Source organism: Zosterops lateralis (assembly GCF_965231275.1).
Source record: "Zosterops lateralis genome assembly, chromosome: Z".
Classification (NCBI taxonomy): Eukaryota; Metazoa; Chordata; class Aves; order Passeriformes; family Zosteropidae; genus Zosterops; species Zosterops lateralis.
The window spans coordinates 21,299,150-21,323,960 of record NC_139800.1 but is presented as its reverse complement, the minus strand read 5'-3'; the positions used below and the strand labels follow the sequence as shown (position 1 = coordinate 21,323,960).

Sequence of the window (24,811 nt, the reverse complement as noted above, 5' to 3'; positions counted from 1 at the left end):
GCCGCCGCCGCTCCCGCACTCCCGGAAGGCCCCTGCGCCGCGCCGCTTCCGGGTGCGCCGCCCGGATCGGTCCTTCCAGCTTCTCCGGCCGCGACCCCTAGTTCCGCCCGCCCCTCCGCCCGCGATTCTGCACCGCCCCCCTCGGGCGAGGCAGCGCCGGTCTCATTCTGGAGCTCCAACGGACGTTTATTAAATTAGAAACGAACACGAAAAGTACCGGCACGACCTTCGCAGGGCAACGGCGAGAGGGGCAGCCCCGGTGACCTGGGGCGGAGAGGGACTACGGTGTCATGGCGGCCCCCGAGACCCGCTGGCCCGGGCAGGGGGCGGAGCGGCCCCGGTGTCTGAGGGGTTCAGAGCCCCGCCTGGGGACGGTTCGGATCCACGGCTTGGGGCTTTCAGGGCCCCGCGCTGGGGGGAGCAACTCTCGGTCGGAGGTGGTTTCAAAGCCCATGTTTGGGGGATTCAGACCCCCAGTGTGAATATATGGGCACGTTCAGGCTTCCTAACTCCACAGCAGCAGGGCCGGAGCCCCTCGACCGCCCTCGGGAAGGGCAGAGCAGGGCCTCGCCTACGCCTCCCCCCAGTCCTGGCCCATCCCCACACTGAGCCCCCTGCGCTGGTCTCAGACCCAGGGCTGGGAGTTGATGGGGTCGGGCCTGTCCCCTCTTGTTCTCTCCAACGGAGGGGTGAAGATCCCACAGCCTGAGATGGCAGGGGGAGCCTTGCCGAGACCCTCAGAGGGCAGAGGGGCCACAGAGAGAGGGAATGTGCAAGATTGTTTTACCCTCAGCCCTGCCCCTCTGACTGCCCCAAGCGAGATACTCTTGAGAATCCAGCCCAGCTCCCAGAGTTTGATGTCCTCTGTTGCTTCCCAGGGACTAAGCTGGGGCTCCTGACCATCCTCCAGCCCCGATCATGCTGCTGGCAGACCCCTGCCCAAAGCTGCCTCCTGCATGGGATTCACCCCACACACACAGACACTGCAAGGTTCCTTTTTTTTTTTTTTTTTGGCAATCTTCTCAGATCCACAGCTCACGTGCTCTGGAGGCTCTTGCCCAGAGGGCTATCCCCATATTCCTGCAAAGAGCCCCAGGTCCCCATCCACGTGGCAGCTGTGTCTCTTACCTTCAGGAACCTGGCAGTGGTCACCTCTTTGATAGCCACAGGCCTCCTGGGGTCTGGCTTGCCCTAAAAGACTCAGAAGGTAAGTGCAGGCCTCACCAGGCTGCTTGGAGTTGGGCTGGTGTCAGAGTCTGTCATGGACCCTGACAGCTGGCCCTGCAAAAGCTGGTGCCAGAGAGGCTCAGCCTGTCACAGGGCTTTTAACACGCTTCTGACCTGCACCCTGTGTGAGCACTGGATCACTTTCCTTTCCATGGGCTGAGGCACCCCTGTTCCTAGTCATCCTCACAGTCCCCACAGCCCTGCCCAAACATGGGCAGCCTGGTGCAAGCAGGGCTGGGGGGAAGAACAAGCACAGCATCTCTGATCCTCTGATCCCAGCAACAATAAATACTAATAAATACAAACTCTTCCACACTTTTTGCTCCCAGATGCGGGGCCAGTGTGGGTGGTCTTACAGCTCCAGTCCAACTCTTCACTCCACACCCACCCACCTCAGCCACAGTCAAGTCTCCAAGCTGGAAGCAGTGCCAGCAGAAGGCTTGAGCATGTCCCTGGAGTGCCAGGGCTGCTCCTCAGCCCCTGCCCCTCTTGGTGAAGCCCCCTGGGTGATCTCAGCCCTGCTGCAGAGCGTGGTGTCTGTGCTGGTCAGGAGGATGGGTGATATCTCAAAGCAGTGCTTGGTGGCCCTTTACTCGTCTCTATCCCCAAAGTGCTGGGTTGGAGGCTCCCCAGTGGCCCTGGTGGGAGGTGAAGAAGGTCAGGCTCGGGGTGAGTAGCAGGGGTTCCGCGGCATCTCTGTGAAGGATTTCAGTTCGTAGGGGATCCCCGAATCCACCTCAATCGACTTGCGGGAGAAAAGCAGCCGAATGTCGTCATGAAGGTAGATCTTCCCCGACTTGGAGCTGTGAAACCTGTGTGGAGATGAGCAGGGCAGAGGGACTTCAGGCTCTCTAGGCAAGGGCACGGCATCCTCAGCGAGGGCACAACCCCCTTGACTACTGTGGCCCCTGGTCAAGGTGACCACCCTCTGGTGCCTTCAGAGGGACAGAGACAGCTGCCTTCAGGCAGGGTGGCAGCTCCAACCCCCCCAAAGGAGCAGCTGGTCCCTGCTCCTCCCCAGTCTGTCCTCCCGTCTTGCAGGCTTAGGACATGTCAGAGAGGAGCCCAGGGGTGACCTTGTGGCAGGTGCCCATCCTTCTGGCATGCTTTACCTTAGATGCATCAGATAGCAGAGGACCCTGCGGGGTGGGCTGGTGCCCAGTGGGTCACTGGGGGCCACTGTGGACCCCTCCTCCTCCCCCACGGGCACCAGGAAGATGCGATGGCGTAGGAAGGTCATGTGGTTGGCCGGCATGTCCTGGAAGTCGTATGTCACCAAGAACATCTTCACGACAGTCTTGTTGGGGTTAAATAAGGTCTGGGGGCAGACAGGTAAGGGGTGAGACTGGGAAGGATGCAGGACAGAGATGGAGCGTCTGGGAGCAGAAGCTGCTGGACCAGGGATCCAGAAAGCCCCACACCAGTCCTAGAGGGCTTAGCCTGAGTGTCATAGGTCAGTCCTTTCCACCCACCTGCACACATGTGCTCCTCTTCCATCACATCCCATTCCCACTCCAAGTACACACTTCCCTACCAAAACCCTCATCCACCTCTTCCTTCTCTGATTCTCCCATCACCTTGTCTCCCTGACGGCACCCCCTCTGCTATGCTGTCTTGGTGGCCATGTAATCTCTCTGCAGAAGACACCCCTTCCAGCTGCTGCCCTGCCTAACAACTTCATGGAGCATACCCCACCCAAACAGGGCAATCAGAGCCCAACCAGCCCCACCCCCACAGTGCAACTGCAGGCCAGGGAATGACTCACCACTTGGATGGTTCCAGCTTTGGGGACACTGTAACCCTTCTTTCCCAAGGCCTCCAAGTCAATCACTCCCTGGGGCAAAATAAACAGCATGTGAGAGAGGGCAAAAGCATAGGGAGAGCCCAGCTGGGAACCAGTATGGGTCTGAGACTCCCTCACTGGGAACATTTGACACAAGTGAGCAAGAAGACCCCCAGCTCAGCCCCTCTCCAAACCAGGAGCAGCAACAAGAGAAGTGATAACAGTGACAACTATGAAGCAGTAGGGCCTCTTCTTTCCCTTTTTTGCTTTTTCAGGTTAAAGACTGCTCCTGGCACAGGCAGGCAACTCCACAAGCAGTGGTTGCTTCAGCCACCCTCTACAGTGAGGGCTGCCCCAGGGCGCCAGTGCACAGCCCCCCACAGCTCCCCCACATCCATGTACCAGGAAAGGCGAGGGTGCACTGTGTTCAGAGATGTCGAAGTAGGTGACGTCGACAGGCAGGGTGACATGCTGGGGACAGTAGGAGCCACTGGCACCGATCTCTGCCGTGAAACCCTCGATCCTTCCCGATGGTGCAAAGCACCCCTTCAGGATGGACTCCTGAGAAGGGAGGGAAGCGTTAGGGAATCTCAAACACCAGCCCTACCCCTGCCTCAATGCTCCAGGTGAAGTCATCCCCATGTTCACTGCACCCAAGCGACTGCTTGCCCTTGTGTGCCCAGAGACAGACCCAGCCCGAACTGCTAGGATAACACCAACCATCTAATGGGGAGAAGCAGTGAGAATGCCACAGCTAAGCCTCACAGTACCTATCTCAGCATGTTCCATTCAAGGATCTGCTAGCTGAGCCATGGCTGTGTGGTGACCACTGTAGGCCAGGCCTTTTGGGAACAATCAGCCCAACCCCACCAGGGTTCCCATCAGGTTCAGCCTCTCAAGCTCATTGCTAGTCCTGTGTGGAGCCCCCAGGACCCACCTCCCCCTACAGATGGGCACTGTTACCTCAAAGTTGCCCAGCAGAGCATGGCTGACAGTGGTGGTGGCCCAGGGTGCTGTGGGGGACCTGGTGCCCCTCCGGAGGGTGGTTCGGAGATGTCGCCTTGGAGTGAGGAGAGAAGATTGGTTGGACTGAAGAGGACACAGCACTGTTCGTGTCCCTGGGAATGTGGATCCCTCTCCAGGTCCCCCGTACATTTGCTAGAGGATAAACCCATTTTGCTATATCCCAGAGGAAGAAGAAAACACCCCTACACAGTTTGTGGTCTTGTGGAAGGGAAATACCTGGGCCAGGGCAAGGAAGAGGACTCAACCCAACCTGAACCTCCCATGGGGCTGCAGGGTACTGAGGTGGGCAGGCACCCTGAGCCCCCATGTCCATCCCACAGGGCTGCCAGGACACTCACGATTTGAGGCGCAGCCCACTCTTCAGCCTCCTCCCAACCGCAGTGCAATCTGAAGAGCTCTGGAGGGAACACGAAATGGAGAGCCATGTTAGGGCAGCAACCAGGGCCCATGCACCCCTGGGAGATGCCATCGCCCCTTGCCCTGCCCCATATTCCCATGTGGGTCCCAGCAGATGGAACAGGCTCCTGTCCTTGGGCAGCCATCAGCAGCCTCTGCAGGTGTGGCCAACAGGGCAGCACAAGAACTGGGGTGTCTTCTGGTGGGGACATGGGGCTGCCCAAACCCCAAAGTGGCTCAGCTGGGGATGAGAGTGTTGGTACCCAAGGGTACAACACATTGCTCCCTCTTTACAAAGCAGGTCTCAGGAGCAGCCCCAGTGACAAGACACCTGTAGACAGAGCCATCCAAGACACCGCCTTGCACCTCCCAGAGACTGGTGACACCTACAAGGACACTCCCCAACCAGCCTTGGAAAAGTTCTGTTCCCTGGTGATTCATACAAAGTCCTCAGCAGTGCCATCAGGCAGAGAAATGCGTTGCACACCCCTACCCACAGCTAGGATCCTACAGCTGTGGGGTGGGGGGGTTAAAGCCACAGTCACACTGCAGGCTCCTTTTAAAGATGTCCCTTTTACAGGGGCTTTCCCTTCTGGAAGCCACACAAAGGGCAGCACAACACAAAGGGATGATGGAGCTGGCTGGGTGGGAAAACCCAGGGAAGCTGCTGGAGGGCTTCACTCTGCAAGGACAGTGCTGGGGCAGCTGGGCTGGGGGAGAGTCACAAAAAGGGCAGGTAGGGATAGAGCTGTGTGCCATGGATGGTGTGTCCCAGCCCCAAGCAGCAAGAAGCCAGGGTAGCTCTGACATCAGTTCCTGTGGGTCCCCACACCATGGGATGCCCCAGAGAAAAAGAAGGTGCCAGGTCTGGCCTGAGCCTGCTGCAGCTTCAAATGACAGGACAGGGTGAGGGAAGAGGGCTGATAAGAAGGGCAGGGTAAGAAAGGAGGAATTTCAGGCAGTTCCTGAGCTGCTAGGGGGGCTGCAAACCTCACAAGTCTGTCCAATTACTGAGAGCTTGTGACACCTTGGGACATGGCACAGGCACCTCAAAATGGCAGAAAAGCCAGTGGCATCTCTGCACACTATACTGGGCTCTTTGGTCAAAGCACGTCCAGTCCCACTACCTGCCACTGGATGCTTGCTCTAATGGACAGCATGGCCAGGAGTGCAAGTCATCCCACACATCTGCCTCCTCCTCATCAGGTAGGCAGAGGCCAGCTGTTCTTCCCAAGCTTGCTGGTAATATCATGGCTTAACATGAAGCCACCAGACACCAAATGTGGCTTCATAACATGTCCAGCTCTCACTGCCGTGGGGAGATTGTCTCCTGTCCAATCAAGGCTCTCCAGGAGACAAAGCTAGTTGCATGCAGAGGATCCAGTGACTACAAGATGTCAAGAGCTGGTTAAAACAGAGCATGTGTGCCAGGGCTGACTGTCAGCTGCTGCCTTGCTCACACCAGTACTGCAGCTCAGGGACAGGACAGGGCATGGTGCCACAGTGGACCACACTGCCCACAAGCACACTCCTGAACTCTGAGCATCCCCAGGTCATTCTCTGCTTCCCCACATAAGCAATGCTCACCTTGGCTGCAGGAAGCAAGTGATTCCAGAACGGAGCTCCCTTGGCATCAGTGCTGCGGCAGGCTGTGGGCACAGGATGGCATGGCAGGACCCTCTTCTTCCTTGCTGGTGGGGACAGGCTCTCATCCTCAGAGCAGGAGTCAGCCATAACCTCACCAGCAGGCAGCAACTTCCTTTTGGCTGGGCAGGTGCTGCTGAGCTGGCTGCTCCCATAGGGTGTCATCTCCTGGGAGCTCAGGTTGCTGGGCTCGGGGCTGAGCGCTGTCTGCGGAACTGGGGACTCCCTGCACCCATTGGCCACTGCTGTCCCTTCCGCTTCTCCGCTAGCCCTGCTGGTGTGAGCTGGGCTGCTCCCTGGCTTCTCTCTCTTCCCACCAGGGTCCAACTGGGTTGTTTGTGCAATACTGTGCAATTCAAGGTGAAGTACATTGTGGCCACTTGCCGGCTCCCCATTCTCTCCATAGTCTATGGGCTGATCCCCTGATGAGACAGGGCAACTGTCTCTCATGTGCAAAGTACTGCAAGCAATATGCTGGGGCCAGGAGGAGGAGGAGGAAGAAGAGGAGGTGGAGGAAGAGGAGGAGGAGGAGGAGGAAGAGGAGGAGACATCCTGCAACTTATCCTCTCTGCTTGCCTTGGGGCTGTGGCTAGGGCTGCCCTCACAACGGTGCTCCACCACACGTAGCCCACTATGGGAGAAGTGCTGGGCAGAGCCGCAAAGGGAGAGCTCCTCCACCAGCAGACCATCTTCAAAAGTATCATCATCATCCAGAGAAGCCTGCCCAGGGCCCCCATCCAGCCCTCTGTCACTCCAGTGAGTTCGTTTGGGATCTCGCCCCCCCTCCAGAGTTCGCTGCTCGGGGTATCCCCTCTTCACAGCTGGCCGGGTGCCTGCCCGCTGCTCTGTGCTCTCAGAGGAGCTGGAGAGATGGGAGAAGATGGACACCTGGTAAACCTTCTGGCGCTTGATCTCTGTCTCATTGTAGCCCATGAGGATGCTGCGGTGCGTGCAGCACTGTGAGGAAGGCTCCAAGGGTGTCTCCCCACCGGGCCGGGACAGGCTGGAGTCTGTGCTGCGCTCTGGGGGCAGAGACGTCTCTGTGTGGATGTGCCGCATGGAGCCTCACTTGCTGGGACTCCGAGCAGAGCCCATGCAGCAGCAGGAGGGGGATTGTAAAGTGCCACAGGTCAGGGTGCAAGGGCAGGGGGTGGTAGCCAGGTCCCCTTTCACTCAGGCTCTCTGTGTGAGCCCTCTACTATGAGGCGCTCTGCAGTACAGCATCTGGAAAAATAAGAGCAGAAGGATGAGGATCAACCCAGGATTTCCATCCTTATCCAGGCTTCAGGCTGCAAGGGACCGACTGGGACATGACTCCTCACACAGCCTACTTGAACCTCCCTCTCCAGAGACAGGAAGAGGAAAAATGTGGCTTTCTGGGAAACCTTGAGGCATCTCCCACCTGAAGGTTCAGTACTTCCTTCCTGGATCAGGCAAGGAGAGAAGTCTCCAGACAGGCAGGAGACTCAAGTGGACAAGTCTGGACAGGCAAGGAGGAAGATGCCTGCCCTCTGCTAGGGACACCCTTGTGCTGTTGTGGACTCGAGGAGTCCGGCAGGTCAGACCAGTCCCAGGGGCTCAGGCCTTTAATCACCCCTTTGGGCAACAGCAGCCACATCTCCCAGTGCTGGCCAAAACAACCTGTCCCAGCCACGCGCACTGAATGAGGCAGGGCTAGTGCTAACCCCACGGCAGGGATAGGAACCTGGCCTAACATCCCTGTTACTTCTGCCAGATTGGATCAGGCATCTCTAGCACTCCAATAACCAGCTAGGAAGTACCAGGGTCACCATCCACCTACTCCTTCCAGCTCCAAGGGCCTGCCCTTCTCTGTGCAGCATGGTGCTTCACTTTTGATTTTCAGCCCAGTTTGAGAGCTGTGAGAATCCTGGCCACACGTTGGTCTGTTTCAGACAGGGAAAATACTGAAATGGCTGCAAGAGCTGAGGAGATGCAGGAAAAGTCAGCAGCAGACTGAGGACAAACTGCCTGTGCCTGCGGCTCTGCCTTTTGCCTGTCTTTGCACCTATGCCTGATCTTGTGGAGCAAAAGCTTAGGGGCAAGAGACCACAGGGAAATTTGTTCTCCAAGTGGACCAAGGCTATGTGGAGAGTGAGCCTGCACGTGCTATTTTGACCCTGCTGGGATGTGGATGGGAAAATGGTAGGCCAAGGTGCTCAAGACTAGGGAGGCTGTTTAAAAGGAGTGATAAAAGGTATAACCATGCACGTGTTGGGGACTGACTGGATAGAAAGCAGCACAACAGAAAAGGCCCTGGGGGTCCTGGTGGGTGCCAAGTTAACCATGAACCAGCAATGTGCCCTTGCAGCAAAGAAAAACAGCAGTGCAATAGGCACAGCATTAACAGCAGGTTGAGCAATCTGATCCCCCCTCCTTGCTCAGTGCTGGTGAAGAGTGCAAAAAAGGGACACTAAAAAAATTAAGGGAATGGAGCATCTGTCCTATGAGGAAAGGCTGTGAGAGCTAGGACTGTTCAGACAGGAGAAGGGAAGGCTCAGTGAGATCTTACCTATATATATATATATAGATAAGAGGTTCCCTCTGAATATCAAAAACCACCATTTTGTTTTACTGTGTCTGAGCACTATAACCAGTTACCTAGAGAGGTTGTGGAATCTTCATCCTTGGAGATATCCAGAAGTCATCAGGACAAAGTCCTGGGCAATGGCTCTAGGTGGGGCTGGTCCAGATAACCTCCAGACGTCCCTGCCAACCTCAACCCCTCTGTGTAGCCCACAACACTGCAGCCTGTCCTGGCTGCCCCCCACACTTACCCCTCTGCAGCAGGACCCTGCTTTCCTCCAGATTAACCTCCCTGCCCCGCAGCAGGCGGTCGTTGGCACAATTAGCTGAGGACACCTGCCAGTCAGGCACCCCCCAGAAGCGGCGTGGCTGCCGTGGAATGGCTCCCACCATCACGGTGTGCCTCCAGACCTCTGCAACGTCCTCTCCAGCTCTTCAGTGTCCACAGTGGCTCTGAGGGGAAGGAAAGGGGGAGATGCAGGGCTGGGCTGATTCAGATGCTTCCTGGGAGAAGGGCAGGAGGGTGCTTCCTGTCTGCAGGGTTACACAGGCAGGGAAGGCAGTGTTTAGGCTCAGCCTTTCCCAGCCTCCCAAATCAAAGCCCACATACATCTCAGCTACCTCAGGCAGTGCTAACACTTTGATTTCCATTTAAACTCCAAAAAAATTTAAGCTGACCTGTGAACTCTAATACCTGGCTTGATTTTACATCCCTTTTGCATGCCTTCCTGTTTGAAACCCTGTGCATATGAACAGAATCCTCTTTCTTTCTGGTGACCATTTCATGCCTTGCTTTCCAAGACACTGCAGCAACCTCTGGGCCTCCAGCTAGCTCCTGGTCTCATGTTCACCTCCTCCCCCTTCCACTCACACAGCACAGGACACCTTCTGGCCCTACAGATAAGGAGAAGAGCTTGGAATTGTTCTCTTCCAATAAGAGATGCCTGTCAGGGAAAGCAGAAATGAGGAGCTTGATAGCCCTGAGCTGTGATGGCCCCCCACCAGTTTTCCCCAGCACAAAGACAGCAATCCTTTCATGTGCACAGCACTCACCTGTTCAGATGTGCCCTTGATGCACAACAGAGATTTGCAGATGCAACACAGCTCCCCTGTGGTCATAATCCACCGGCACTGCAGCTTTGATGCCTGGAAGAGGGCGTGGAGAAGAGTCAGCTGAAGCAGCAGCTCATGGTGCAACACCTTCAGAGCGTGCAACCCTGGGGAACCTTCATCCTCAGCACCTCTGTGGCAGAGGCAGTTCATGGGCTTCACCAGCCCAGGCACCTCCAGAAGGAAATGATGCCTATCCATGGGGATCATACCCTCCCCACTTCCCTCCTCATGAATTCCTCAAGTGGGGGCTCCCTGTAGCACCCATCCAGCAGGAAGTCACTGTCAAGGCACCCCAAGCCAGCAGTGAGAACTTCTCTGAAGGCTGGAAACAACAGGACCAGGCAGATGAACAAAAACCCCAAATGGATGCTCAGAGGCAGCAACACTCAAGAGCAATCCCCTCTTGGCATTCTCGTCTGGCAAATTCAGCATCACTGCAACATGCACGTGGGAAGCCAGCATCAGCTGTGCTTGCTGCCTGACCTCATCTGTCCCAGAAAACAGGTTGTTCTTTCACTACATTTCCAATAAGATTTGTAATTACAGGCTGTCATGGCCAGTCCCTGAGAAGCGGACGGCTCAAAAGCCACCACCACTTCTGGGGAAGGGCACAGCCAGCAACCAGCCAGAACAGGATCTGTTGAGATTCAACACAACTGCACCCAAAAAGCACTTGCAGCAGGGCAGATCAGTGCTGCAGTACAACAAACTATGGGTCCAAAACCTCAACAAAAACTTTTTGTGAAGACCAGTTCACCCCATGAGGCCTGCACCAAAGCAGGTAGGAAAGCAAGTGAACGCCCTCAGTTGTGGGCCAATGCTGAAGTGGCAACATGCTGTGCTCTGCCTGCCTGGAAGGTTGCTGTTTCCCTCCTCCATCCCTGAAGGAGACTTGTACTATGACTTGTGTGGCACTATCAACCCTGGGAGGCAAAATCAGCAACCAACAGCAAGAATCAGCCTGATGCAGTGGTAGAAAGAATTAATGCCAGAACAAACACACAGTTTCACCCGCATCCTTTCATTCTCTTCCCTGTATCCCTCTGAAGTCACAGTCATTTTCTACCCAGCAGCAGCTGCCTTTCAGGAGAATAGATATATAAGGACAAGCTGACCTGCTAGCACCACCAATTCATCCCAGCTGAGCTCTCAACACCAGTCATCAGGTGCTGCCAGCACCAGCCACTAGAACACATGGCTAGAACAAGGGGCTGCACCACCTTTTGCCAATCCCAGATACTGTTACTTGAAGCATTGTGCTGGAAAATTCCGGCCCCATGGTAGGGACAGGAAAGTATCACTCAAAGTGTCTCCAAGTACACCCTAAGATCTCCTTGAACATCCTCCTGGAGGAATGCCCATCAGCCTGGGATGAGGAACAGCTGGGGCATAGCTCTGCTTCTCAGTCTCCTCAAGATGAAAGGGGCTGTATCTCAGTGAGGTTCTCTTGGCAACGCCAGGCGCTTTGCAGGGCAATTCCTCCCTGCTGAGAGCCCATCCAGCTCACAGTAGAGCTCAGACTCTTAGAGCACCAAGAGAGTCCACAGAGCAGAACAGCAAAGTTGGGACCATGGCCTCCTGCATTCCAAGCAGGCATAGGGAGAAAGCACCTGATCACCTCTGACTTTTCTCCTTGAGCCAGGCATTGCCAGAGCCTGAATTCTAGCCATATGGATGGGACAGAGCCAGGCCCAGAGCTTCACCAACTCAGCTGAGCAGCACAGGTACTATCCCTGCGGACACAGCACACGGGGCTCCATGTGCCCAGATGAAGGGTTTGGCCCCTCCTAAGGCCACATGATGTTGATTTTTTTTTTTTTCTTTTTGACAGTGTTTCAGTCCATGCTGGTGCTCTGAGAGAGGGCTCAAAGACCTTTGCCTCTTGAGGGAATCCCAACCAGAGCTCTTCCACTCTCTGCCCTGCTCCTGCCAAGGCCCCCTCATTGCTCAGAAAACAGACAGGGCCCTGTGCTTTTGCCAAGATCTCCCAGTACCTGGATCTGGAGCTATGCCAGGCACAGCTTTCCTCTATTTCTTTGCCTTGAGAAGGGCACCACGCTTCAACACCCAAGAAATACCCAGTGCCAAATGACATGCAGAGAGGGACCGTGTCCCAGGCACCGGGGCAGAAACGCTATGTTCCTTGGGGACACCGAGCCACCAGAGCCTGACGTGGAATAACACAGCCAGGCCTGGTGGGGTTGGGTCAGGGGCTTGGCCTACCTGCTGGTTCCATTCCTATTAGCACATCCAGGGGGAAACCAGGATTAACAGACCGTAATCTCAGTCTGGAGGCAACAGAGCAGGATGGCAGGTGAGGATGGGTCTCTGGCCAGGCAATGCAGCAGCGGTACCACATTCCGGGCTGCAGCCTGCAAAAGGATCTGTTGCTGCTCAAACTGTATTGTGCCAGCCAGAGAGGAAGCAGTGTGAGCCAGAGAGGAGTGTGGAGCAGAGAGGCATGAGGCAGAGCCCTTTGCAGCCTAGCAGAGCTGGTAGCACACAACCAGTGCAAGGAAGACAGTAAGAGCTGTGCCTGAAGTTGCCACACTCATCCAGGAGGGATCCAGTGGCTTCCCAGAGCAGTAATGCCAGCCAGTCAAAAGGGACACATGGCCAGTGGACAAGAGGCTTTGACCTGACCACTGCTGGCTGGGACAGAGCACCAGCCTGGTGGCTGGCAGGGCCAAAAGAGGTCTTTGCACAATTTAGACCACAAAAAACCCTCCAAACCAACCCCTAGGTGGCTTTTGTTGCCCTCTTTGCTCCTGCTTCCTCTCCTGGGAAGTGCTGTGGAGAGACGTTGGTGGCCTCACCGGGGGTGAAGCAGGAACCACACAGCCAAGAAGGAGAAGGGCCATCATTATAAGAGGGCAAATAATCATTCTCAGAACAAGCAGTATACAAGGCCAGAGAAGAGGCAACAGAAGCTGCTGGAAACAGATTGTCTGGAGGATAAATCGCAACTCTATTTGTCCTGTCTGAACCCAAGGAGAAGGAAGGAAATCTAAGCAGTGTGAGCACAAACCCAGGAGCTCCCTGGCACAGGCTGAGAGCAGAGCATGTGAAGTGCCAGCAGGCAGAAAGTTTCTGTCACAACCCCAAAGGATGGCAGCACTAACAGCAATGCTGCCACCAGAGAAGGGTTCCTGCACAGTCTGACAGATCGGGCATCTCACCATCAGGAGAGAGACAGACCTGTGAAGTTGGGGACTACCTCCACCACTGTAGCAGAGGTGGCAATCCCAGGGAGAAGCTGACTAGAGAGATGCTAGAGGAGGAAACTGTGCCTGAAGGAAAAAATGACCACTGGACATGGCTCTGGCACCATCCTGAAGTCCAGGCTGGGTAGGAAGGAGCTGACACTTGGTGGAAACAAGACGGAGGAAGAAGGAGAGGGAGGGTGAGTGGATACAGAGGGAGGGAGCTTCTCTGCTCTACTGCAAGGGCAAGTGCTGCTCTCGGGGTCCTCAGGAGGCCTCTCGCCATGCCAGATTTATGCACCTGCAGAGCCCCGTTCGGTACCCTGCCAGGAATGGAGAGGAAGCCAGAGCCCAGACAGGAAGGATGGGACAAGAGGTATTGCCCATGTCACGAGTGCAAGCTCCTAGAAACCACCAGACACAGATTTTACAGAGAGAGACCTGACACCCCCTGTGCTCACAGCACGGCATCTGTGAGGTGCTGCTGCTCCCTCCCATCCCACGGGAGGCGGCACTGACAGGGTGCAGAAGCCCCCAGGGACAGAGCAGCCCTCTCTGCAGTGCATCTTGCTGGGGCTCCAAACTGCAGCAGCCTCCTCAAGGGCTGAGGTCTGCCCAGCAACATGCAGTGCCTCCTCGGCCCTAGCACCACACACAGGTGCCGCAGGGACTGAGCCCTTCTGCTCAGCCGAGTCAGGGTAACACAATGGAACCTCTCCTGGGAGCTGGGGGAGCCGGAGCAGAGCTCCCAGCCCAGTGACTTACCCCTTCTCCCTCTGATGCCCCTCGTCCTGGTACGGATCGTCTCTGCACACCTTTCCCAGGTGCCTGGCTTGCAGACAGCGATGCTGACAATAGCCTGCAGCTGGGAAGGGGGGTTTACAGGGTCTGCAGGCAGATCCCACTACGCGACAGCCACCTGTACAAAGCTTTCCCCCACGTCCAACCCCCTCCCTGCCAACCTCCCCTCCACGCACGGCTGCCCCTCTTCCCAGGAAAGCGCAGTCAAAGAATGAAAAGCAGCTTAAAATCCGGCAGGACAATCAGGCAGCTCTCCAAGGCCAGCAGCACTCCCTGCCCACCCAGCCCAGCAGGTTCAAACCTTTACGATACAGCCCACGGCCACCCAGCTCCAGTATTCGACTGGGAGCCCAGGAAAACTGCAGCAGGCAGGGCAGGGAAATCCCATGCAGCACCAGCTTACGGGGAGGACAGCCCAGGTTGAGGACAGACCTTTGTCTCTGCCTGCCTGTCTCGCTCGCTCGCTGCCGGAGGAGGAAGAGGGGGGCGGTGGGGGACAGCGAGCAAAGATAACACCCCTAGGAGGGATGTCATAGCCACGTTAATCACTTGGAATTCCAGCCAGCGCGCTGCAAATATGGGCAGCAAATGGAGATGCTCAAAGCTCTAAAATAATTGGATCCTTTCACAAGAGCCGAGCCCAGAATCCAGCACAGGAATTCAGTCCCCGCTGGAAGTCGAGAGATCAAATACATGGAGAGGCAGGCGCAGCTCAAGCAATCCTCAGCCACCGCTGTATCCAGCCCCATAGCCTTTGGTGCTGCTCTAATCTCAGGTGCCTTCCCAGTAGGAGTGAGGGGGGGACCAGAGCAGAGAGCCCGAGTGCCCATCTGAGGACCGTCTCCTTCCCATCCAACTTACTCGACTTGTGGCAAGGTGCAGAAGCGCTGTCAATGCAAAAGAGGGTTTTGTGAGGGAGACCAGCTGCCTCGAAGCCTTGCTCGACCGGAGGAACAGTCCATAGGAAGGAGACCCCTGAAGCTGCTGTTTGGCCTCTGCTGCCCTGCAGGGGAGATGCCTGGCCCGGCAGGATTCCCAGCCCGCATCACATTCCCGGTGAGACGCACACGCGGCACATGTAGGCTCCTGCTCGGCGCCTCAACGGCAATGAAAAGGCACAGAGACTTCTGCCAGAAAACAAAGAGGCAGCGGCAGAGCTGGGGGTGGGGAAAACTCTCCGCTGCCCAAGAGGATCCCTGCAGAGGCAGCAGGATGCTGCTAGGTTCCACCGTAGCTATTCACCCCTATTAGCCCAAGGTGGCACCCACTTGCCTGGGTGTGGCACAGGGAGTTGAGGGTGGGCAAGTCTCTATTCCCCTTCCCGAAGCAGTGCTGGGTCAGAAGTGCTGGAGGACACGAGCCAGGCCCAGGACAACAGCTGTCCACAAGCAGCAAATTCCTCTGTGCTGGCTCCTCATAAAAAGCTGTGTCTTTTCACCTCGGCGTAGCTGCTGTACAGAGGAAGGTGCCCCAGCACTGCACCTGCAAGCCCTGGGGAGCCCCATGGCATTGGACTTGGGGCAGCACAGTGGCCTCAGCAGTCACCTTAAGGCAAGAAAGAATGTGAAACAAACCCCTGGCCACCTAGGCACAGGGACATGTCAGCCAGCTCCCTTCTAGCCCTCCTGTCCCTTTCCAGGGGTGGTGGCCCAAGGGACAGGCCCAGGAGATCTCAGCTACTGATGACCCCACAGACTGGCCATTCCAGTCCAGAACCTGGTGCCAGCTGAAACCAATGGAAAATTTTCCACCATGTGATTACCAAGTCACATGCCTTTGCAGCCAGTCACAGAAGGGCTTTGAGAAGGCAAGTGGATCTGGCCAAGGGTAGGGATCACTTCTAGTCTGCACTTGCATGAAGTCTCTGACCACGACCAGGGCATCAATGCACTGCCACATTTCAAGTTCAGTAAGGATGTTTGTCCAAGGGAGGCATTCCCCAGACCCAGTCTGGATGAGGCCCTCACCATTCTATGTGATCTGCAAATTTTAGCACCAAGAGTCCCTTTTATCTGATCTCCCAAGAGGAAGACTAACACCCTGCATTTGGTATCTGCATCAGAAGCCCTGCAAACTGTATACTAACCTGTTTAACTCAACTCCACTGGTAAGACAATCACTTACAGTAACTCCCCTCCTGTCAGTTCCCTGTCTTGGGCTGTGCACCATGAGAAGCATGATCTAGGTGTGTAGCCTGAACAGGCCAGCCCCTTTTCCAGCACTATTAGCTGGGTACAGGAACAGAAGCCTCTGACAGGGAGCTCCAGTGGTGGGGTGATGTTTTGCGAGATTGGAGAAGATGGCACAGAAATCAGCAGGGGATGGCAGCTCTGTTCCTCCAAACTCTGCCATCTCTCTTCTCCCTCTGTCACCACTGCATACAGCCATAGGCATCCAAAGCCTCCTTACCAAGACAGCTCCTTCTGTACCCCGATGCCCTGTAGCCATTCACACTGCCTAAAGCCAGATGCCCAACATGCCCCTTCCCCACATCCTTCACATGGCAGGTGGCTCTGTATCCCCACCAGTGTGCTCCTCTTTATTCCCACCCCCTCCTCAACCATCATCAGGCCCTGTACTATTTCCATGAACCCCCAAGGCAAGTCCCTAGCTCTTACCTGTGCTCTGTTGCCTCCTGATTGCTGCAGTTCATACCTTAACTTACCCCAGGCTCCTCCCATTTTCGACTGCCACACATCCATAGCCCCACCAGCCCAAGTCTCCTTGCACACCCTCCCTTGATGACGCCCTGACACCCGACAGACCCACGGCACCATCACCGTTCTGTACATCCCCAAACAGTCACTAGGCACCTCAGGGCAGTGGAGAAAGTCCCAGGATGCTAAATGGTCCTGATCAGCTCCGGGTGTCAAAGCTACACGTTTGAAGAGGGAGTAGGCAAATGGCTTGCAGTGAGGAGGGCAGCAAGGATTGTGCACTGCAGCATTTGCCCTCTGGGAACTGCCCCTCCCCACTGAAAGCCCTCTTGCAATACACTTCCTTTTACTGTAAGAGCCCTCCAAGGGAGGTGCTTGAGCACAGACACTCGGGCGTCCTGCTTGGTTACCAAGCTGCAGCCTGCAGATAAGGCTGCAGCAGCTGTGGGGACATTCAGCATCTCTTCCACTCCCTGTACTAGACATGTACAGGGGGAGGAGATACCACACACATGGCTGTGCATACCCACCCAACTCACCCTTTTCCAGCTGCGATTTAGAAAGGCTCAAGTCTAGCAGGCCAGAGTAATGACATGGGCAGGTATTTGGGCCATAAGGGTGAGTGTTTGTCCATCTTTGTTTTTAAGAAGATAGACACAATCAGGGCTAATGCAGGGAAGGAGTATTTCCACCACGAATTCAATGTCCTGCACCTTGTTATAGAATAGGCAAATGTCTCTTTCTTGTAGGACTGAAGGTGAAACACCCTGCTGGACTTAGGAAAAGGGTGCCACAACTGTGATCTAAACATTCACACTGTTGCCCAAAATGAAGGCAACCACATGAGAGCAGAAGGCCTTAAGAAGGAAAGCATGGGGGCAAGAGGGACTGTAGGCATATCCATACGAAGGGCAGCTCCTATTACACCCCATGAAACTGCAAATCTGTTCCACACAGAGTGAACCACCCCGGGGATCCCACAGACAACAGAGGCAACTAAGTAAAAAACATCTTCAACCTGGTGGTTGATCAGAGCCCTGAGGACACAGGCCCCCTCTAGACCTGATCCTCCTAGAGAGACAGAGCCTGTGAGAAACCTAAGAGCTCTCCAAAGCCTACCAGAAACCAGCTCATCTCCTGCCACACAGCATTTGTTCCTGCAGCTGGGAACAGACCTCAGGGACCTCTTGGCCCAAACCACCAGATCCTGCCCCTTCCAAAGCGCAGAGGGGTGCTGTAACAGGGATATCCAAGTAAAGCCAGCATGCCCAGAGCTGTATTGAGTTACTTGTGGACTGCCAAGGAAGGGAGAACACAGTGCACACGGTGGTGGCAGCCCAGTGTCAACAAGCCCAAGGGAAAGGCTGAAAGGAGCAACTTTAGAAGGGACCTGGGGACTAACACGGTTTATGAGAATGTTCTAGACCTGGAAAACCCACAGAAATGAAGCCTGGACATCCACACAGCCCCTGCCAGATGAGAAAGCAGATGTAACTACTGCTGCAGGTCAGCTTAACCCAGGCACCAAGGCTACGAGCAGACCCCTTTGCTCGGTTCATTACTCTTGCAGACAGGATGGGCCAAACACTCTAAACACCCTCTGAACACTTACACACCAGACATCAGCTACCGCAGCATCAGACACCAGGTCAAAGCTTGGAGACACAATAAATCACAGAGTGAAGTTATTCCTGAAGACAAGGCTCATAACACTGCCAGCAGCCAGCCTTGCAGAAGGACAGGATCAGGAAAAGAGCAGCCATGAGGATAAAAGGCTGGCAAAGAAACAGAAAATACTGGGAGCAAATAATTCTTTCCAGACAGTCCTTTGCACTCATCTTAGTGTACATCTGCTGAGGATGGTCAAGCAGCTGAAACCTTTAAAAAAGCTACCAGTGACTTCCCTTCCAATCACCACTATCTCTGGGACAGGCACCATGGGGAAGATAAACTTTCCATCTGGAGAACTGGAGGCCAGCATCCTCATGAGCCTTCCAAAAACACCAGCATCTCCCTATACATCACAGCTCTGTTCTTCCAGCAGAGCAAGGAGGATGCTTTACAGCCTGTGCTTTACTGCCCACTGGTTTCTTGTGCTCATGTGGGAAGGAAATAATGCAGACTTACAGGGAGATGGGTGCTCCAACTAAGAGAGGCTGGGACAAGTGAATGAGCTGAGGAATGCTCCTAAGGCAGTGCCTCCATCTCCCACCACTGCTAATACCATACAGATGAGTCCAAGTGGGAAGGGGATGGACAGAACAAGATCCCAAGCCTTCCATGTGCCTCCAAGCTGGTCAATCCAATAGTCCATGAGATGTGACATTGCCAAGCAACCTGAGAACTTCAGAACTGAAGAACAAGAGTGGGAAGGGACCTCAGAGGGTCTGGGTCCAATCGTGCTAACAGCTGGGCCAAGTTCAAACAAACTGCTTGGGGTTTGCTCATGCCAGGGGCTGAAAGTCACCAAATGTGGAAACTGCCTCCCTTCTCTGGGCCCTACTCCAGAGTCCAACTGCCTTGCAGGGAAATATTTTTCCTAATATCTAATTGAAATTTCCCTCATGTGCCATTGCTTCTCATCCTGCCCATGGGCACTTCCCAAGAGAGCCAAAGCTGCAGCTTCACCACAAACCCACAGCTTGCAGGAGCAGTAAGAGGCCACTTCACTGCCTTCCCTCCCCCAAGGCTGCACAAGCCCACCACTCTCAGCCTCTGCTCATTACAGCACACAAGAAGCCAGAGCTCCAGCTCATCTCTGGAGACTGTTGGAGCCTGCTGGGCTCCATCCTGCCCAGCCAAGGGTGCCACCAGGAAGGATGGGAGCTACCTGCACCTGCATACCTTGGGGATTTTGAAAAAAGAGACTCATCTCAACCTGTGATCAGCAGGAGCTGCTTTTGTTCAAGTATCTGATTCTTGCTCTGGTTGGTAGCAATACCAATGCCTGCTGCAACACACCTACATTATTCCAAGACAGAATTCCCAAGTGCCTGCTCCAAAAGGTTTGTCTCTAGACAAAAGAGCTTTAGTTGTGCTGCTTTAGCTCTGATACCAAGGCTGCCTCCACCATGTCCATGAGGGGCTTGTGTGCAAGAGTGATGAGCAGGACAACTGGGAATCCAACTCAGCAGAGATCAGCTGTGCTAAAGAGAAACTCAGCAGTCCAGAGCAGGGAAGCAGCCATCCCTTGCAACACCCTCAAGAGTCTGCAGCAGAGCCCAGGTCACACAAGGGGTTTTGGAGCCAACAACCACCCATGTCCCCAGATCTCCAGTGTATTATCTGCATCCTAGCTCTTCCTCCATGCTGTTTTCATTCAATCCAGAGCTATCATTCTCTGTCCCAACAGGTATCACTTGTTTTCCCATCCTGCATCTGCTCTCTCAGACAATTGGGCAGGATCTGATCAGTACAGAGACTTGCTCAGCTTGCCTAGAGCTGGCTGGACAGCCCTGTGTCCAGTCTTCATCCCCACACCACTGCCTGTGTGAGGATGAAGAGCCACCTGATTCACTGGAGGCAAGCATACCTGGTGCCTGTACTGCTCCCTTGCAGTGCTCTTCTTTGGGAAAGCCTAACACCAAAGATGCCCTAAGCTTTTCCAGGACAGCAGCATACCCACAGCTGGAGTTCAGCATGTAGCTAAGATCCTGGCCTGTTCCCAAGGCATAGGCATTGCCTCCACCTGCTAAGCCCTGTAGCTTTCCCAGCTCTCCTCTGGCACCCTCAGCCCATCTCCCAGGGACTGAGCATAAGCTGCCAGACCCTTGGGCTCCCTCAGTGCCTTCTCCTGGACAAGCACCTGCCTTCTGCTTCCCACTGACTCATTCCCCTGTGATTCACCCCCTCCTGACTAACTAATTTCTGCCACAACCCCATGCACAAAGGGAGTGTGTGAGTGTGTGTGTATGAGTGTGTGTGCAAAATGGGCAGTAACACAGGCTCTGCAAGGCAGCAAAAAAGGGCAGGGTGGCATGACCATACCATAACCCTTGCTCCCCACGCACGCAGAGGGGCAGGGGTGACACCACTGGCTCAAGTCCATTGTGGAGAGAAGGGGCAGAGGCAGGCTGGGAGTGCTGCCAAGATAAGGAGCAATGCTAGGGGAGGGCTTCCTCCAGGCTCTGAGGCTGCCTTCCAGGCAAAACTATTCCCTTTATCAGCCCAACCCTGCTGGCTGTGGGAGGGTTACCCAGCACTGACACAGCTCAGATCCACAGGCAAGATGTCTGCCAGCTAAGCTGCCTTTGGGTACAGCCAAACATGCCCCCCCAGGCTGTGCCTCTTCCTGGTTTTACTCTCCAAGGTGGACAGATTCCTGGGAGACACAGAATTACTTCTAAGCATGGCTACAGTCAGCTGGCATCAGCTAATGCCACTGGGCATGCAGGGCCCACAGGCTTGGTCAGTTCCTGAGTGTGGACAGTGCAAGTCATGCACATGATCTGTGTACACACAGATCCTCTGCAGGCTGCTCCTCTGATTGGCAATTCCTAATGCTTGGGGCTGAGACCCAAACAGGCTTTGCCCCACATCCTCTCCCTCTCCTCTTTTCCACATCCTGACCTGTTCCCAAGCCACACTCCACCTGCTAAGCCCTTCTGAGGGCTGTCCAGGTTACCTCAGTCTCCTCAGAGAGACCAGAGCAGACAGAGGTGACTAGAGGAAGATGGCACTGTGCAGCTGTGCCAAGCCCACAGTGAGAGCTGTGGCACACACAGGGGCTCTGCACACCCATCTGTGTCTGAGCACAGGAGAGCTGTGGTGTGAGCATGAGATGCAGCTCCTGCAGCACATTCGGTCAAGACCTGCACCTCTGCCTGTCGGAGCGAGAGGATCCATTTCCTATTGACTACAACAGAAAATTACTGGCATCATACAGGCTCTTCTCCCACTCTTTCCTCTCCACATCACATGGGTCAGAGTCATGCTGACAAGGGGCTCTGGTCACTTCCACCCAGGAGCACTTGGTCAGCTGCAGCATTTTGCCTGCAGCCACACACAGGATACTTGGGACAAGTACACTGCAAGAGAAAAGTCAATCAAGCATTGTATCTTCAGCAGGGTCACACAGCCCCAGCTTAGACAGAAAGCCCTGACATGCAGGAGTTAAGGCCAAAGTAAACTGTATTTTGGCCAGGGAGCGAGGGACAACACTTTGGGCTGGAATGTCACATATTAATAGGCAAAAATAATTATTTTCTGCCAAAGCTTAGGATTGTATGCCAGAGCTGCTGCTTCTCCCTGGACTTTTAAATTTTTGATCCTCACTATGTATACACAGAGCTTCTTCCTTCCTCTCAGGACAACAAAACACATGTTTTTGTCCCATGGCATCCTTATGGGCTCCTGCAGCTTCCCCTGCACAGCACCCCTCCTCTCATCAGAATGCTTCAATATTTCAGGTCCCTTCTAGGGAAGCAGTGGGGAGATCCACAGTGCTCACCATGTGTCAGAAGGGCTAACACCATGGTCACAGTGTCACTGAAGTCACAGCAACTGGGCAAGCTCCTGAACAAAACTCAGCAGCCACCAGCGGGGCATACCCAGCAATTTAAATGGGCATGCTTAAATCAGTCTATCATCACTGAAAAGATGGGCTTGTCATCAAACTCTAGGAGCCCCTGAGAGAGCAGCAACAACCTCTATGAGCTCTTGGACATGGTCAGCTCCCTGACATAGCCCCCAAGTACAGGGGAAGCTGAGAGACTGCCCCACATTCAGTTAAGCAGCTGGGGACTGATCCAGTTTGAGCCAGACTGACTGACTTCTAAGCCAGAGTTTCCTGCCACACCCTCTTTTGTGACTAACAGAGGGGTAACATCCCATCTGCAACACCCCTTTCCAGCTGGGATGGGAGAAGGAGAAGAGCAGAGACAACCAAACTGCTCTTGGTTCTGACATCTCTTCTACACCAAGGGAAACCCTTGCAAGTGCCTCATGTTCCCCTTCTGCAGCCCAGGTGGCTGAAAAGAGTGGGAGAATGTTTACTCAAAACACAGTGAGTGGACCTGCTGTCTTCAAACAGCACATTCCATGGCAGCAACCTGGGAACTACCAGCAGAGAGAAGCCCAGTTATCCACCTTTATGTTTGTTTTTGGGCAAATTCTGCAGCACAGGTGATGTCAAAGGACAAGGTGAGAAGAGAGGATTTGGAGCAACAACAGATGACAGAATTCAGGCCTTGCTAAGCAGCAACAACAAGCAAATGAAGTCGATGTTTCTGCTGAAACAGTACCTGGTTACTGGGACAGACACACAGAGAATGACCCTAAGAACAGGCTGGCTACCAAGGCAAACAGATGTTTTGGTTTCTGAGAGCTCAAAAACAAGCCTCCCTTCTCATGCAGTCTGTGCTCCCATAGTCCTGCCCTTCTAGTGTTTATAGAAGTACAGAAGTTTATAGGCTGCTAACTTAGGTGGTGGCTGCAGAGACCCTCATGGGATATTGCCTGGAACCAGATTTCATCTCCCAGGCAGAGCCCAAACAGTCCTTTGCTCCAAAAATCACATCTGAGGTCATGTGATCCAACATAAGAAGTAGAATTACTTTAAATAAAAGATCAGATCGAGGAGCATGCTGAGCCAGTGGATGGAACTGAACGGCTAAATGCCTGCTAAGCTGGCACTTAAAACCTGAAAGTTTTAAGGACTAAACCACTTTTTTCCATACACATCTTGGTTGGATGGCTCATGTCATCCAAAGCTCAAGATGGAAACCACCTGTGTCCACTTTTCATCTTGCTGCAGGAAAGGAAACAGGCTTATACCATCCATCCCTTTCCTAGTTCCTTTTGCTGAACCCTCTGCTGCTGTGCCCCATGGGACATCCTGAGCAGACAACATTAAGAAGAGGTGCTTGGAAACCAACTAGAATTGGGCTTTCCAGCTCAACTACACATGAAAAATCCAGTTTTAGCTCAGGTGGGTATGAAGCTTCCTCTTCTGTCAAGGCAAAATGTCCCTGTAGGCACCAGAGGCTCTCCTCTTCTGCATTCTGGAAAGATCCTCCCTTAACAGGCCCTGCCTTTCGCCTTCTGCTGCCTTCACCAGCCCTGAGCAGGCTGGAGAGGCCCAAGTTCTGGGTACACCAGAGGTACTGCCATGTTTGGGGCAGCTGGAAATTCAACAAGGAGCAAAACCAAACCACCCAAAAATCCCAGAGAGAAGGTACCCAGCCTTGTGTTCAGTCACTATTATGGCTGGGTAAACCCCAGGACACAGTTCCAGTTTTCACTTGCTGTTAAAGCTCTCCACTAAGTTGCTCTCACTGATTTTCACAATTATTTTTCTCTCTGCCCCACTTCCAGCAGGGACCTCAAAGGCTGCTGCCTCCCAGCAAAAGGGTCTCCATGACCTTCGTAATTCAACACACTGGGAAACGCTCAATCAATTCCCTCTATTCCTAGGCCAACACAGACCTTAAAAGCTCTCTTTGTTCCTGTTACAATCCCTATCCCACAACCATGGCTTAACCCTTAGGGCACTGCCTCAAATGAAGAGAGTTTCACAGAGGCAAGGCAGTTTTCAGCATCCACGGGAAGCTGGGCCTACTTTCCATTTACAAAAGAGCTGTACTAACAATCTGCTGGTGGCTTGAAGGAGGCACCAGATACACACAGGGATGGGAGGGATGTCTCTGGCCATGCTCATCATCATTACAAACTACTGTGCCTCACACTGCTGCAGCAACATAAGCAGGGTTTGGACTTACATTTCTTTATAGTCTCTTGGTTTTGCTCTGACTGTCCTCAGTTCAGCAGGTTTATTACAAAATAGGCTCCATGCATGCAGATTTTGGGTTACACAGAGGAACACAGATGAGGAAGGAAACAGCTGGGACTAGGCACCCCCACTGTCAGTCTTGCAAGGACTCCTCTGCTCCTGCCCCCAGGTAGAGCCATTGCTCCATGACCAGGAGTAAATCAGAGCCAGTGAGGGATGCCAGGCTGTTACTACATACTTCTTGCCTTGTCTGAGATAAGTTCAGACCCACAACCTGAATCAGCAGCACGTTACAAGGTGGAGAAGCAGTGCCATGGGACTGTGCATAATTATGCACCCTGGACATGGAAATGCAGAGGACATGGAATGTACAGCCAGGTCTCACTTCCTAGCATGACCCCTGGCACGGGAAAAGGCAGTATGGAGCAAGGGCTCTCAAAATTGCCAGCTCTGCAGCCAGAATAGAGCTGCCCAACAACATCCTGAAACACCAGTTCCATGGCAGACAGAGCCAGCTTGTACCACCACTGCACCCCAAAACACCACCCCGGCAGACAGGATGGGGTAGGGCCACCTTGCAGCACCCCAAAATGCCATTTCCTAGTAGCTGCTGTAACTTCCCCTCTGCCCTTTTCTGGTCCTCCTCCACCTGCTTCCTTCTCTTCAGGCTTCAGGGAAACTGAGTCAC

At 54.3% G+C, this 24,811-nt stretch overlaps 1 protein-coding gene across 2 annotated transcripts in view; it reads right to left on the bottom strand.

Annotated features, from left to right (window-relative positions):
* Positions 1 to 293: 293 nt before the first annotated feature.
* ATOSB (atos homolog B) overlaps positions 294 to 24,811 on the bottom strand; it is a 38,923-nt gene continuing 14,405 nt past the window's right edge. For both annotated transcript variants that reach the window (XM_083884080.1, XM_083884081.1), the window contains exons 2-10: positions 9,674 to 9,766; positions 8,872 to 9,073; positions 6,020 to 7,300; positions 4,375 to 4,433; positions 3,974 to 4,070; positions 3,413 to 3,571; positions 2,993 to 3,061; positions 2,340 to 2,545; positions 294 to 2,039 (exon numbers count right to left, since the gene is read on the bottom strand). In XM_083884080.1, coding sequence (XP_083740206.1) covers positions 1,886 to 2,039; positions 2,340 to 2,545; positions 2,993 to 3,061; positions 3,413 to 3,571; positions 3,974 to 4,070; positions 4,375 to 4,433; positions 6,020 to 7,135 — 1,860 coding nt within the window. In that variant the 5' untranslated portion in view covers positions 7,136 to 7,300; positions 8,872 to 9,073; positions 9,674 to 9,766 and the 3' untranslated portion in view covers positions 294 to 1,885. The remainder of the gene's footprint in view (positions 2,040 to 2,339; positions 2,546 to 2,992; positions 3,062 to 3,412; positions 3,572 to 3,973; positions 4,071 to 4,374; positions 4,434 to 6,019; positions 7,301 to 8,871; positions 9,074 to 9,673; positions 9,767 to 24,811) is intronic.